We start from the raw sequence: 16,810 nt of genomic DNA, 5'->3' as shown, positions 1-16,810 counted from the left end.
GGGAAAGGATAAATTAATGAGCACAGCTGTTGGAATTTTTCTTTTCCTTCAAAAAAAAAAAAAAAAACGTTAAGACAGAGCCCCACAATCCAACGGCTGTGCAGAATCCATTTTGTTGGGATTGGGCATCCACCTCCCTGCTGCAGAGCACCACTCCCCCCACACACGCGAAGGGGGTTGGAAGCAGGCAGGGAGGGAGCCAGAACAACTTTAAAAAAAATCTTTTCAAATTTGTTTCAAGTTCCACAAGGAAGGGAGATGTTGAGAGAAAGAAAAAGCGCTTACAGCTTGATCAGTGGAGCTCTTGCTGTAGGGTACCGGGATCAATCGCTCTTGCAACTCACCACCTATCACCTAGATGTGGAGAAAAAAAAGAGAAAAAAAGAGAAAGAAGTAATAATGAAAGAACACACATATTTACACAATTGACACAACATTCAGCACTTTCACTTTTTTTTTAGTTCTTTTCTCGCAGCAAACTGATCAATTGACAATTTTTTTTTAATTTTGGCAAAGAGGCCTGAAGAAAGTTCCTTCAGGCATCAACGAATTGTCAACTGTCAGTGCTGCTTCTTCTTCTATTTTTTGTCATCATTTAAAGGTTCATTTTGTGGTTTCTCCTCATTTTTTTTTTAACTTTAAAATTATTTGGCATTTCAGACGTCTAAACTAAAACATTGCGCACCAGACTCACACCAGTCACGCACAGACATAAAAAACCCACAAAAGATTCATTAAAAAAAAAAAGAATCCTAAAGTGTGTATATAAAACACGGTGGGAGAAGTGGGGGAGGGATTTGGGGGTTTATTCTTCATCATGTTACATCAAGAGACATTTAACAAAAGCCATATTTTAGTGTGTTGTGTGCCCAAAAGAACGCCCCGAAAAAATCGCCAAAAGAAATCTTTGAATTTTTAAATTTTCAACGTTTTTTGGGGCCATTTTGGACGCACAGAGAGACTACCACAAAACGCTACGAGAGAGTGGGGGGCACGTACGTACATGGGAATGACTAACAAGACTAAAAGAAAAACAATAAAATACAAAAATAATCTACTTAGTTGTGTTCAAAAGTTCTAAAAAAAATAAATTACAGGGCTCTAATATAGAGACACAATTTGCTAATTAATTTCTATAATTATAGAAAAATAATTATTATTATTCTTTTTTTATCCTTCTGTCGCATCTGGCAAAGTTTTCTTGACGATTGAAACCTACATACTCTGAAATTATTAAAACAATTTATTTTCCCTCAATCCTCTATTTGGTTGTAGAAGGACTCTATTCATGATTAGGCTGTCCCATAAAACTATTGAAAAAAAATGCCGGAATAGTTGAAAAACAAAGAAATTCTTTTAAACGAAATAAGAATTTTAAAATATTATGTTTGTCTCCCAATGACGTGACATTAAGACCTCAAAATGAATAAACTCCTTTTAAATTTACTTCTTATATCGGATATTTCTTGTAAATTTTTAATAAGAAAATCAGATGAGATCAGAAGACTTTAGAAGATGATTCTTTTTATTTTAGTCCGAAGAAACCTTTTTGTAGATTTTTATTTAAAATAGTAATGAAAAGGAGTTTACCCATTTTCGTATGAGAAAACACTTTATTTGCGGGATAAGACTACCTTTTTTTCATTCATTTTTTTTTGTGCAAATCGGGTAAACTCCTTTGCAGTTAAACCTTTCTGTATACGACCGAATTGAAATCTTTCGAAGGAAACAAAAAAATCAGAGAATAAAGAAAAATTCTTCTCAATTTTCTCATTCGTTCAATACCCAAATAAATCGTGAGCGTGGTGGAACAACAAAAGGTTGATAAGTAACACGAAAAAAAAACATGAAGATTGTTTGTTTGTTGGTGTGTTAAATGTTTATATTTAAAAGTTATTTTTTTGTGTTTAATTGTGACAGAGTGTCTCTCTCCAAGAATTTTCTTCTTTCACTTCATTTTTAAACCTAAAAGTTCTTTTTTATAATAAAATAAAAAAGTTAGTGGAGGGCTTAAAAAATAAAACAAATACAAAAAATAAAATAACACACAAAAATAAAATAAAACAGGCAGGAGAAAAGATTTGGGGGGCAAAAAAAAAAAAGACAGAGCATTCTTTTGGGATGAGAAGAATGCGGAGCTTACAATAAGAAAAATTAAAAAAAAATAAGTATCAATGTATTTTTTTTTGAAAGTTAAGTGGATGTTTTTTTCATTTTTCTTATTTCTTTAATTCTAATATTTAATAACAATTCTCTTCATCATCATCATCAAAGTTTGATAAAAGTTTCTCGATGAATTACATAATAGATTAGATTTTCTTTTTTTTTCAAAATTACTTTTTAAGCATTTTGCAGTGCTTTTTGCGATTTAGTTTTTAGCTTCAATAGATAATAATAATAATAATTTCAAAATAACTCCTAATCGTTCCTATTCAGCGACCAAGAAATCTTTAAAATTTCAGAAGAAATTCTTGAAATTTCTAGGATTTCTTGGTCGATAAGTAAGACCAAATATCTCCTTTTAAGGTTTTTTTTTCACTTAATAATTTAATCATTTTGTTCAACATGATTTTTCACAATAGTTTTCTTCTTTTAAATTTCCAATAAATTCACTTTATTGATTGTCAAGTGCTTTTAGTTTAGTTTTTTTTCCTTGTAATTTCGTCAATTGATTGTTTTATCTTTTAAAATAATTAATTCATTTACTTTCCTTAGTTGTAGGTTGTTTTATTTATTTTTAAATATAAATCCTTCAGCAAAAGATTAGAATTGTCGGCTGAGATTTGGTCCTAATTGAGTTTCTTCTTTTATACATTTTTCTTCATTTATTTTTCAAAAAGAAAATAAATGTCTATTGACTGATTTTTGTTTTTTTTTTCTTCTATCTCTTTAAGTTCTAACAATTTACTTTTCTCTTCTCTTTATTAAACTGCAATAAATTAGAATATATTAGTTTCTTTTTTTAATTAATTATTAATTAATTAATTATATGTGTTTGTTTTTTTTTTTTTCTTTAAATGGTATAGGGGAGAGCGGGGTTAAAAAAGTCACTTAAGGGTTTAGAAAAAGCTCAAAATATCATATTTCCCAAATAGATAAAGCAAAATGTATAGCTCATTTGTTTAGGAAATTAACTGCCCTACAACTCGTTCTCAGATCATTTTGTTCTATCTAACTAGGAAATATGATATTTTAGGCTTTTACCAAACCCTTAAGTGACTTTATTAGCCCCGCTCTCCCACGCATTTGAAAAATACAAAAATGAGGAATATTTTTCTCTTGATGTTTATTTACTAATTTTTAATTATTAAAATTAAGCAAATAAAACACAAAATGTGAGAAGTTCAGTTGCAGAATTCTTTTCAAGTTTTCTTGGATCGTTTTGGGAAGAATGGAAATGTTCCCATTTAGATTATTTTCTCCCGCTAGAGGGCTCGTCGTAGTAATTAGAAAAAAATTGCCGTTAGAGGCGCTTTTGGAGCGTTGAGACGCAAAATGTCAGACAATTTAAGATAAGTTTGCAGTTCTCGTTTTTAATTTTTTTTTCGCACAAAATCTCTCAAATCGCTCTTCATGTGTTAAAAAATAATTGAAAAAAAATTTAAAAGACTGATAAATTTCAGTTAATTTCTTTCTTCTGCATTTTCGCTTTAAGGCTGTTTTATTCCTTCCAGATTCATGTAGCCACTTTCAATCTTTGAAAGTTCTTTTTAACGCAGAAAAATAGATTTCTATCTTAATCAAATTATATTTAATTTGGTTTTCAATATTTATTACCTTTTTAGTATATTTTTAAATCAAAAAAAAAAAAAAAAAACAATAAAAATGACTATTATTCATTTCTTTCATTGAGATAAAAAATCAACAAAAACACAAACGACATCTTTTGGCAGAAAACATCGAGCGTGCAGCCCTCTAGCGCCAATTTCTTTCTACCAAAAATCGTCTTGAACATTTTTCTTATCCCTGTTTCTTTGCAACTAGAAAACTTCCCTCAACGGAAGCGTTAAATTCATACAACAATGAGCAATAAAAATACTGGTTGGTCGGAATGAATTAATAAAAAAAAGTACATAATTTTTCTTTATTAAATAAAAAAATATTAAGATGTTAGTTTCTTCGTAAAAAAGAAAAATAAATTCACTGAGAACCATTTGTTGTGCATGAGATTGTACTTCTTTTGTGTGTGTTTAAGAGACTCCGAGAGAATGCTAAAATTCTATGACATTTAGAAATAATTTTCTATTTCATAAAAATTTTTTCACTTGAGGTATTCCTCTGTACAACCACGTTTTGTTCTTGAAAATTTGCTTGTAAGTCCTCATTTTTTCTTCTTTTATTAAATTCTTTCAGATTTGTTTTTATTTTTGTGTTTTTGCACACTGAGAATTTTTTTTTATCTCAAAGATTTTTAAATTCTTATTTCATTTCAAGGCAGATTTATAAAGGAAATTTTATTTTCCAATGCAAAGAATTTAAGGAATATATTCTGTTTTAAATTCATTTTTTTTTCACATTAAGTTTTAAATTCTTCGAAAAATTTTGTAAATTCTTTGGAATGTTTGGACCGAGAATGTTTTCTTTTTTTGTGTTTGGATTAAATTCTAATGACTTATTTATATTTATTTTCTTTGCATTGAAAAACAAAAAAAAAAAGAATATTCTACCAGTTTGTTTTGTGTCAAAATTCCATAAAGAAATTCCGTAAGATTTTGACTTAATAATTAGTTCACAAAGTTAATAAATAAGTGGAATTATACATTATTATACGATATATATCATTTCTTAACATTCTTCTCCGCTAAGCCGGATTTTTTTTTATCAAAATTAAATCCGAGATTAGAAAATACCCATTCCCATTTTTCATCTGATTTTGAAAAGATTTTCTTTTGGCTTTTTTGTGCACGCGTTGAAATTGAGAAGTTTTTCAAACTTTTTTGTATAGAGACATTTATTCCAAAAGAAAAATAGCAAGAGATGTCGATGAGTTTGCTCTAAAATGATACAAGATTAACAGAAGATGGCGCTAGTTGGCCAGCAAGAAAATCCTCAAGACTACTCAAGTTAGATAAAAATTCTGAAAAATATACCTCGTTTAATAAAATATCCAGAAGATAAAGCTAATTTTCCCTCAAGAAAATCTCAAAGGTAGCTTTAAAAAACAAAAAAAAAAGCTAAGAGATGGCGATAGTTGGCTCACAAGAAAATTACGAAGATAACCTCAATTTTCTCCTTAAAGAACTTTTAATGAAAGGCATCTTTTGAAGAAAAACTTAAGGAGAATCCTACAATTAAACTGAAATCTCTCAATAGATAATTATTCGTTTTTCACCGTTTTTAGATTTTTTGACAGAATCTTTTCCTATTCTTTCAACGTCATCTATTGCCAGAATTCCTTTCTCAAGATTCTTCTTTTGTTCCTCACCCTTTAACCCTGATTTTTTTCTTGAATTTTCTCGATTAGTTTAAAAAAAATTATTTTAGCGATATTTTAAGCTTAATTGAAAATCAATTAAAGAGTTTTTTTTTATCTAAAAGATTAGCATCTCTTCATTTGTATAACTGAAATGACAATTATTGTATTTTCAGTTAAAAATTCAAACCGAAAATCCGATTTTTATCATTTTATCTCCTTTCTAAATCAATTTTTTTTAAGTTTCCATATGAATAATTAATGACCGTTAAATATGAATTAACTTCGCCACTTTTCGCCATTGTTCTTCATGACGTTTCGAGGTATTCTTAGGACCTTCATCACGTTCAAAATTCGCAGATATTATTACCTTTCCATCAATTAGTTTTTCACACAAGCTTACAAAAAGCTAGATTAATTTAACGATTAAAAGAAAACTTCTCCAAGCCTTGAAAAATCATTCAAAATCAGATGCAAAATGGGAATTTGAAATGTTATAAATTGAAGAATTTAGATATTTTTCTTTTTTTTAAATTTTATTGCCAAAAAGGGCATTTTATTGGCATCGAGGCATCAATGGGGGTAAGGGGGGGGGAGCGCTTTTAAAAGGGACAACTGGGAGGCATTTATATATATGTAGATAGTTATAAACGAGAGAAAATGGGTGGGGGGAGGGATGCTTAAGATGTGTTTGTGTGTGCGTTGGCGTGGGGAACGTCGAGATGTTTTTTTCCCGTAAAATGCAAATTGGAAAAAAATTTAAGGGACAGTTAAGCGACATTAATAAAAAAGAAGAAGATTTATAGCGAGGATTATATGCGTGTCTCCGTGACGGGTTTCGGCAAATCTTCATTGAAGCCGCCGCGCGAATTATTGTTCGATGGCACTTTTGGCTCCTCGTCGATATAAATAATATCCGCGGGGGTTGTGGCCCCGTTGACACTTTGGAGCCGATGGGATGCACTCAGGGGTACCATTAGATGTGCCCCCGTGGGCTGCTGATGGAGGATACCCGTTGGGCTGCGGGAGCTGCGTAAGCTGTGCAAACTATGCACCGATCGACGCTCCTCCAGATCCTCCAGCGTTGATCTAAAAGCCCGAATTACGCGTAGCTGCAATAATAGAAAGAACGGACAAATGTTGGCGGGAGTTTTGTTCGGCCGGCCGGTGTGCCCCCGCGCGTTGTGTTTGAGGTTTCAGGGAGTTTTTTTTTATTTATTTCATTAAATTTAATTTAAGTTGCAGGAATTTTTGTTAGAGAAGTGTGTCGCAGTGATATAGCGTTAGATGATTTGTTTGGAGAAATATTTTGCATTTAGAAGGGGGGTAAGGTGGGTGGTTTTTTTGGGGGGTAGGAGCACAGGTGTCACGGCAACAAATCCAGCAACAAACATAAAAGAAAAGAAAAATAAAATAAAAAAAATAAATTAAAAAATAATAAACAAAAAATAAAAAATAATAAATGATTAGTTTCTTTTTTTCTGTGGTTTTAAATACTTATATTTTTTCAATATGGCGCACGCGAAGAACTCGGAATGACTTAGGAAATTTTTGAAATTTTCAGTTAAAAAAAAATATAAATAAACTTTGTTCAATTAAACTTTATTTGAGGCAGAAAATTAAGATAAAATTTCAGAGGTTTTCTGTACTTTATCAGGCTTTTGGATAAAATTTTCGATTACTTTGTTAAACACAAAAGTAATCAAAAATTCTCTTTAGAACCTCTGAAGCCCAACTAATCAATAAAAGTACTCAAAAACAATTTTAAAAAAAGTTTTATCAAAAAATTGACATTTAACTTGAAGATTTAAAAGAAATAAAACAAAAATTCAATGTAATTAAACAATAACAAAAATGCAGGAATTTATGGAAATTTTCAAAAATTAGAATTCATCCGAGTTTTTTCTTATAAAAAATATTATTTTTGTTTTAATTATGCACTCATGACAAAATTTAAAACTAAAAAAAAATATAAACAAATATACATGCAAAAATTGAGGCGAAAAGAACATTATATGATTTCTTTTTGTGAAACAAAAAAATAGCGAAAGAAAGATTTTTTTATTGCTAAAAGAACAAACAAAAATTACTTAAGAAAATACGTTTTATTTAATATTAGAAAGGAAATGAAAAAAAAAGGTTAGAAGAAAGAAATTTAAAAAGATAATAAAAGAACAGGAAATTGCTCAATGGTGTCCTGTGGAAAGGCAAACAACAACACCTAAAGACAGGATTGTAGAGAGAATAGTGTTGGATAGAGATTTTTTTCTTTAAAAATATTATTTCCTTAATTTTTACTTAAATATTTTCCACTTTTTTTTGAAAAATTCTTTTTGCTTTTGATTTTTTTGTTTGTTAATTAATATTATTCCTTTAAAGCTCTATTAAACATCCATTTATCTATAATTTAGGTAAATAAATAATTTGTGTCTGTGTGTGTGTGTCCATTGAGTGGGTGTTTGAGAGAGAATACAAAAAAATATAAATTTCTCATAAGTTAAGAAGGTTTAAAGACAATTTTTTTTCTATCAAAATAATTCTTTTTTTCCAATTAAAAGATTTATTTTTTTGGCTGGGAAGTCCATTGGTTGTTAGACCTCTCCATTGGCGCGTTCTACGTTCAGAAAAGTCATACAACAATCATTTACTTGACCATTTATGAAGAACAAGATGTTGTAGATGAAGAGGAAAGTTAAACCTTAAGCACACAACTGGTTTAAATTATTTTTAAAATTATCAACGAATTCATTGAAGGAATTTATTTATTTTTTGAATTTTCTAATTAAGTACAACAATTTTAGTACGAAGACTAGTTTAGTACGCAAAACCAAGCTTTAGTACTAAAAATTGTTTATTGAAGATCATTTCTTGGATATAAATTTACAACCAGAAGCGTCCCTTAGGCCTTGTGATAAACCTCAATATTCTTTAGCACATGAAATAAATCTGATTGACTAAAATATTCCGCCATATTGGAAGTTCTAACAAATGAAGTTCTGCTCATCTGTCAATCACAATAATCATTTTCATTGTACTAAAAAATATTTTAAGTTTATCAAGAATTCATCAAAACATCTACATTTAGTACATTTTTTAGTACATACGTACGATTTTCAAGCTAGTAGACCATTCATTCATCAAAGCATTTCTTTCTTTTTTCTTCTTCCACTGACTCCAAATTGTGTCTCTACCACGTTCTTTCACAAACAAATCACAAATACATTTAAAATAAAATATTAATCTACATAGTGCGAGTACTAAATTTTAAAAGGGGGTTCTTGTACTAAAAATAAGAAAAATCACTGCAGCATCTAACAAAGGGGTAACAGGATAATTTATAGAGAAAGGGTGTGTTCAACAAAGGAAAAAAATAAATCAAAGGAAATAAAAAGAAAAATAAAAAAAATCTAAAAGAGATTTTGGGGGAATTTAGAGCATTTTGTTTCTGCTTTTTTTGTAAATTTTGTTTTAGAACTAGTACGTACTTGCTTTTTTGATAGTAATCGCATTTATTTTAGGCTACAATCATTTTCTCTTTTTCTGGCCACGAACTCCGGAGGCTTTGTGTGACTTTTTTGTGATTTTTTTTTTCATTTTTAGAACATATCGATTAATTCGCTTATTGTCATTTATTTGGCAGCTGATGTAGCTTTATTTTGTAGCGGAGTGAAGATTTTTTTTGTTTTATTTTTTAGCACATCATTTTAGTACGCTGCCGTCCATTGCCTTTTTTGTTTTTTTTTAGTACAAACTGCTTATCTGTAGATCACGTAGAGATTTTTTGGATAAGGAATGAAGTTCGGGAGCTTTTTAAGGGTTTGGGGTCTGTAATATGAGTGTGTGTGTGAGAAAGATGAAGGAGGACACTAGCGAACGGTATATAAGTACTAAAAATGGACGAGTACTAAAAAACATATATGCCAAACTTCGTGTGATTTTGTCACAATGCCATCCAGATTTAATGTATAATCGTGAGTCGAGACAGAGACAGATTTTTTATTGTTGAAAGGGGGATATAATCAAAAATCAAAACAGAGGGGTTAAGTACAAGAAAATCATAAAAAAACAAAAATTAGAGACAAAAATTATGTAGAATCAAAATGAAAGAGACAAAAGACATGTTTTACTATTTTTTTCATTGGAAGGTTTGCCAGGAGTCGAATGACAGAGAAGAATGAGGGTTATAAAGGGGAAAGTCCGATGCGAAAATTACAAATATGCTCTCCATTTTGTCCATTTCAATGTTACACTTCTGTTTCTCTCATTGCATCCGGTGGATCCTTTTTTTAGTACACAGAGACATTTTAGACCACCACCATTATTTTTAGCATTTTTCGTGAGTTTTTTTTGGTTTGTTTTGATTTTTTTTGGTCAACATAATCGAGCGTTCAACCACGCAAACAAGAAAAAGAAAGAGAAAGAGAAAAAACAACAAGCAATTAGTCATTGAATATTTTTTCTTTTAACAAATTAAAAAACTTCTATTAGAACACATATTTTTTTCAATGAAAATTTTGATAATAAAATCAGGGAGACTCTAACAAAAGAATTCAAATGGCTATCCACAGTGTGAATGTCATTCTGGGTTTGACATTTGCGAATTTTTAGTACAAACTATTTTTTTAGTACACATATTTTGCACCAGAATGTCACTCAAATCTGTCGTTGATTCGTGAAAATTTTTCCTCTACGGCCGAAATGACGATATATTTGAAAATAAAATTAAGTTTAAAAGAGTATTAAATAAAAAACAAAAAAAATAAATATAATCTCCGGGGGAGATTGAGAAAAATAAACAGCGAGTGTAGAGGGTTTAGTTTTGAGTTAAAAAAAATAAGTAGAAATTCCTTTTTTTTTATCAGTTTCTTGACGTCCCCATTCAAACCAAAAAAAGGCATTTTCCTACGCATTCCATTGTACTAAATTTTTCTTTTGGGAATAACACGTGTTCATGCTTTTTTGGCACTCTCTCTCACACACATTCAATGAGACACATGGGATTTGTACTAAATATATGTTTAAGTACTAAAGCATGCTCTAGAATTTTTTAGTACAATTCATATAGCAAATTCATAGGACTTTATAGGGAGGTAGCAAGCATTACAATCCCCAACACTAGTCTTGTGTTTAGATGTGTTTTCAGTTTTACCAAACATGAGGACTTTATGCGATCAGTTGTACTAGAAAAAAAATCTAAAAATAATTTTGTGCTAAAGAAAAGTATTTAGAATAAGAAAAAAATCGTGTTGCAAATACAAAAGAAGAGTGTTTTAGAGAGTAGCAGGTGTCTTTGGTGTAGGGCATCAAACTCCAATGAGGGAAAAAGAAGAAGTTTATCGTGTGTACTAAAATTGTGTAGAAAAAAATCGCAAAAATTCGATGCAAATCGATGCTCAATTGCGGGTGTGGCCGTTTTTTTTTTTTTCAACATAATGCCTCTATATTATTTTTAGATACAAAACATTTCCTCGCCTTTGCTTTTTGCTCTATGTCTATTTACATTTCGTGCATTTTTTGGTACACCCCAAGTTTGAGGCAGTTCTTTATGTTCTAAATTTCTTAAAAGCTATGTAAGGCAACAGAGAAATCTTGCGCTTGCACTATGTTGAAAATAAAATCACTCTGATTTCTCTGTAGCAAGTGTTTGTCATTTCATTGATAGTCTTTTTTAGTACTCAGTCTTTTTTGTTCTAAAATATTTCATCATCTATTTTTATACTTCAGCCACTTGTTTTTTTTTCTTATTTATTTTTTTTAAGCTACAGCGCTTTTATTATAATATTTAAATTTCTTTTGATTTTTTTCAAAGCTTGTGTCATAAAATATTTACAAGAATTTAGTACATAATAAATATTTATTTTTTTAGAGGAATTAAAAATAAAGAATAAAAGATGTTTTATCACAAATTGTGGAATGGAATTAAAAGTAAATATTTTGAAAACTAAAAATAAAAGTATAAAAAAGGGAAAGTCGAGAGATTTCTCTTTTTGTAAGGAATGCAGAGACAAAAAAAATAGGAGAAAAGGGGATTAGAGAAGAATGTGATTATCATTCTGGCTACTGAAATAAATAAATAAATATATATAATAGAGAATATACTTCTAAATTGGGGGAAAGAGTTCTAAAAAATATGTATATAGGTAAATATAGATAAAAATATCAACAAGTATTTACACTGGAGAGTTGAATGCACTCTGTCTTCTGAGAGAAAAAAAAACTAAAACAAAAACACATTTTTTGGATTCAAAAATCAGAATTTTAAGTTAGAACTAAAAGTGCTGATAAAAATAGTATGTACTAAAAATGCAATTTCAACAATTTCCCCCATATTTAGGATTTTACAGAGTGTTGTAGAGAAAATTAAAATAAAAATTAAATTAAATTAAAGAAAAAAAATGAATCCAATTGCAACAAACATATCAATTGGATTTGATTTTTCATTAAAAAATTTCTTTTTTTTTTAATCACCAAAAACAAACGAAAACGTAGTGAAAAATTTTCACTAAACCTTTTTTTTATCGGCAATTATTTTCTTATCTGCAAATAAGTCTTATTTAACAACATCTATATGAAAGTTCTAAACACCATTTGATTGTTTTTTTATATGTTCAAAAATACGAATATAAATCGAGGAAATACAAAGATTATATAAATACAAAGAGAGAATAAAAAGGAATTATATAAAAAGAATATATATATTATATAAAAAAGTAATAAATGTTACTTTTTCGCCACAATTTTTTTCACATATTTTTTTTTAATTTAATGTTGTATAAGTAAAAATATTTTTCATTAAATATGCTGTGATTTTTGGGAATTTATTTATTTTTTTATGTATAAAGAGTGCATGTATTTAATATATATAAAAAAGTGAGAGAATTATTGTTTAAGATTTAAAAAAAAAAAGAAAAAGTTGTAAAGGCTCTTTGCTCTCAAAGAGAATCATTTAATTAAGGAAAAAAATGTTCAGAAATCAATCTTAACATTTCTCTAATCCTTAAGAATAAAAAAAAATTATTCGCGCGTAGGTCGAGAGATTCTTTTAATTATTTTTTTTGTTAAATTCATTAACAAATAAGTTTAGAACAAAAAGTTTCTGTTCATTTTTTTTGATAAAAAAAGGATTTAAAAGGTGGGTGGGAATGAACTCAACTTAATGGTTGGAAATACAATAAATACAATAAAAAAGTATTTCTTAATTTTATTTTTCTGACGGGGGAATCATTATTATTAAATTTTATATGAGTGATAATAATAATAAAAAAGAGAGAGATTAAAGAATAAGAAAAAAATAATAGTAAAGGCTTAGCACATGGGGCACTCACCTGTGTCTGGAGGCGTGTTAAGCCACGAATCCAGAGAATTTGGCCAGCACGTGGCTTCTTGTCCGAATCAATTGAGTCAAAGCGTTCTTCGCCGAGATTTATGGCTTCAGTGTATTCCTCAGGGTGTCCTCGGCCCCATCTTTGTTGTAAATAATAACAAAGAAGAAAGATTAATTAAATTATTAAAAGAATCTAATCTAAATATTCCTAAAGTCCTCAAGGAATGCTAAAGAATATAAAACCGTAAAAGTAAAGCAAACTTTAGTACTTCTTTACGAAAAGTTGTTTGATAGTGGTGCTAGAAATAAGTCTAAAATCAGGCTGAATTATTTGTTTATTATCCTTTGAATTCTCAAGAATATTATGCAAATTATATGAATAATTTGTGTACTAAAAAAAAACGTTCAAGAACACGATAGATTTTAGCCTGAAAGACTGATAAGAAAATAATAAAACTCTCCTCAGCCTGAAGTTATGCTTTGCTTCTATTTAATTTCTATTTTTAAAAAACTTCTAAAGGTACTAAATTTTAAGAAGACTGTGAAGTAGAACCGGTAAGGTCTAAAAATTCAATGACATAAGTCTTGTTAGAATACTCTCTAAAGCCTGAATGTTTGCTTCAATTTTCTCCAATACAAAGAACTAAAAAAAGACGCCGTAAAGTATGCAACAATGATCAAAATTGTCGTCTTTTAGGCTTCTGTACTAAATTGCTGCGATCTAATACTCCATTCATTTTGTACTAATTTTCCAAGAGAAGATGATTTCAGAAGGTTCAAGCCAATAGCAATTTCAAAGTTTACCGGAAATTCTTAACTCAAAAATGAATCTTAACAGCTAAAATATGATCTTTCTGGACGAATTTGTAAAAGTCTCTTAACCCAGATTTGTCCGTTGTACTAATATTTAGTACTATCAGCAAATTTTCATTTTTCGAATTTTCAAAAAGGGAAAATTTCTAGGACTTTCGGGGCAAAATTTCAAATTTTTCAGTTAAGAATGAACCTTTTTAGACAATTTTGAAGTCAAAATTGTTGAAAATTTAAAACAATTCTTGAACAAATGTGGGTTAAGCAGCGATATTTTTTTCATTCTGTAAGAAAGCCCTCAAGCTAAGCAAAACACCCGGAAAGTATGCAATCCACCACCATTTTGCGCAACCTTTTGGCATTTTTTTTTAAAATTAGTAATGATGAGAATTAAAAGAACATCCAAAGAAGAAAGCCAATAGAATTTTAATTATTTCTTTTTTTTTTTTACTTTTCTTCAAATTTCTTGGAATTCAATATTAATGTGATGAATTTACTAATTTTTATTTATTTTTTCCACTAATACGTCCCGCATGCAGTGAGATTTGTTTTAATGCTGACTTTGGTACCTAAATACGCCTGAAAGTATGCAAATTGTAAATGAAGGATATGCATTTTATTTACAGTAATGAATTTGTCATGTTTTGAATGCTTTTCGACGACATTTCGATAAATTTTCTTCTTTCTTATTGAAATCTTGATTGAAAATATTTTATCGAAACATCGCTGGAAAGCATAAAAATGCGTTTGAATGACTTTGTAATATGAATTCTACCTTCTACTTTCAACTAAAGGACACTAAATGATTTTTTAATGCTGATTTAGAAGGAATAATAATAAATATTAGCTTGTCTCATAAAGATTCTGATCTTTTCCATATAAAATCATTTTTTTCTTATGGTTTTCAAACCGAATAAATATTAGACAAACTAATATCTTTATGATCCTTTAGAATTAATTTCAAATTTTAGAACTAAATCCTTATTTTTAAGGGTAGTTTTTACTTACGATAGGAGCTTGGGTAATTTCCTCGTGGGTACAGTTGTGACAAGTTGACCCCATAGGAGGGTCCCTACGCCAAAGAATAAGCACCATAGCCATTGTTCCAGTGTGAGTCCCTTCGTGGAGAAGGCCATCTTACCATACTGAATGATGACAACCTACAACAAAAATTTTATTTTAGCAAATTTTCCTCTTAAGGGGGGTCTCTTTTGAGAGTTGGTGAATTTAATGTTTTTATTTTTCTTGGGGTTTTTCTTAAACTTGGTTTTTCGATGTTGGTTACATTTGAATTCTAATGATTGAAGATTAAGAAAATCACTTTCCGCCATCTTGTGATTTTCCTCAAAACACAAATATAGGTTTTTCTCATGATCTACTGGATGGATTTTGATGGGGTAAAAATCAAATGAAAGAGAAAACATTACCGAACAATGTACCGGAACAGATTTTTGAATTTCGACTCAGAGGCTGAGAAAAATCAATAAGAATATTTTTCTACTTTTCTTAGCTTCTGAGTTGAAATTCAAAAATTTGTTCCGGTACATTCTCCGCTTGCGTTGCATCTCAGATATCTAAAAGTGATTTTCTTACCTTTCAAAAATTAGTCTTCAAATGTAACCAACATCGGAAAGCCAAGTTTAAGAAAAACCCCAAGAAACTAATTTTGAGGAGACTTACCTGGGAAATGGTGGTCCCAATCCAGATGACGTAGAAAATGGGATTTGTAAAGATACCTTCGAACACATTGCGTTGCCCATGAATTTTGCGTGCGTTAAATTCATTGAAAAGCGTCATCATTACGAAAGAATTGAAGATCACTGTGAAATGTTGTGTTGGTCCAGCACCAAGTTCTTGCCCACGTCCCGATTCAATGTCCAGGAGTTTGTCACCTGAAAAAGAATTTATTTTAATTTCCTTTTAAATGAAAAAGAAATGGAAGAGAACGAGTTGAAACAAACCGACAAAGAGGAGGGCAAAGATGATGGTGAGTTGGTAGATAGCTTGTCCGAGGATATTCTTCATCATTGTACGCGAAATGAGTGGCTTGGTACGTCCGTAGGGTTTCCTCAGGAGTAGATCAGGTGTTGGGAGTTCCGTTGCAAGTGCCAGCGAGGCCAGAGTGTCCATAATGAGATTCACCCACAACATTTGGACAGCTTTAAGGGGGGAATCCTGCACGGCGCACGCCCCAATGAATGCTACAATAACAGCCACAACATTCACAGTGAGCTGAAATTGCAAGAATTTAGCAATGCTGTCGTACACATTGCGTCCCCACATGACAGCCTTGACGATACTGCTGAAATTGTCATCCGTTAGAATGATGTCCGAAGCTTCCTTGGCCACATCTGTGCCCGCAATTCCCATGGCAAAGCCAACGTCGGCCTTCTTCAGGGCTGGCCCATCATTTGTCCCGTCTCCCGTTACAGCAACAACCTCCCGATTCTCACTGACTTTGCTGTCAATGATCCCCTTAACCAGGGTATACTTATCCGTGGGCGATGAACGTGCCAAGACGCGCAATTTAGGCCAAACTTTATCCAGCAGATGCTGCTGGACGTCCCCATTGGAATCCCTGATGCGCCTATTGAATTCCTTCCCTTCGAGAATGAGGAAATCATCCGTGGGCTTGAGAATGCCACATTTGGTTGCAATTGATCTGGCTGTATTGATATTATCCCCCGTCACCATTCGCACCGTGATCCCGGCCTTTTGGCATTTCTTAATGGCATCCGGAACTTCCGGGCGTACGGGATCCTCAATGCCCACAACACACAGGCACGTGAGATTATTCACAATGTTCTCTTCATCCTCCCAATTTGGCTCCTGATCCACGTGCACCTCGTTGATGGCCGCCTTCCCGGGCACAAAGTCTCTGTAGGCAATTGAGATCGTGCGCAATCCATCGCAGGCCATTGGTTCGATCACCTGATGCAACAGACGCTCCTGCATGTCACGCGTGAATTTCTCCAAAACTCCATCGTGCCCATAGATGAAGGAACACTTCTTCAGGACAATCTCCGAAGCGCCTTTTGTGTAGAGACGGAAGCCCCCACCTGGACGTGGGATGACGGTGGACATGGATTTTCGGACTGAATTGAATGTGTAGACACGCGTGAAGGTTTCCTCGGTGATATCATCGCGAATTGTCTGGTACTTCATGCCAAGACCCTGAACGAACCCAAGGAGGGCACATTCGGTCTTATTACCCACTTGTGTGGCGAGTTCTCCGGGATTTGTGGGTGGCTGCAAAGAAGAAA

General features: G+C 31.3%; 1 protein-coding gene across 7 annotated transcripts in view; it reads right to left on the bottom strand.

Moving 5' to 3' along the window:
- Positions 1-16,810, bottom strand: part of LOC129793783 (plasma membrane calcium-transporting ATPase 2) — a 34,364-nt gene that overhangs the window by 5,227 nt on the left and 12,327 nt on the right. For 4 of the 7 annotated variants that reach the window (XM_055834115.1, XM_055834116.1, XM_055834117.1 and 1 more), the window contains exons 7-11: positions 15,509-16,796; positions 15,228-15,439; positions 14,556-14,707; positions 12,739-12,877; positions 2,683-6,525 (exon numbers count right to left, since the gene is read on the bottom strand). In XM_055834115.1, the coding sequence (XP_055690090.1) occupies positions 6,226-6,525; positions 12,739-12,877; positions 14,556-14,707; positions 15,228-15,439; positions 15,509-16,796 (2,091 nt within the window). In that variant the 3' untranslated portion in view covers positions 2,683-6,225. Of the gene's footprint in view, positions 1-285; positions 355-2,682; positions 6,526-12,738; positions 12,878-14,555; positions 14,708-15,227; positions 15,440-15,508; positions 16,797-16,810 lie in introns of those variants that run through there. The other 3 variants (XM_055834119.1, XM_055834120.1, XM_055834121.1) reach the window with 1 other exon arrangement.

This window comes from Lutzomyia longipalpis, chromosome 3 (genome assembly GCF_024334085.1).
Source record: "Lutzomyia longipalpis isolate SR_M1_2022 chromosome 3, ASM2433408v1".
NCBI lineage: Eukaryota > Metazoa > Arthropoda > Insecta > Diptera > Psychodidae > Lutzomyia > Lutzomyia longipalpis.
This window is presented reverse-complemented; position numbering and strand designations above follow the sequence as displayed.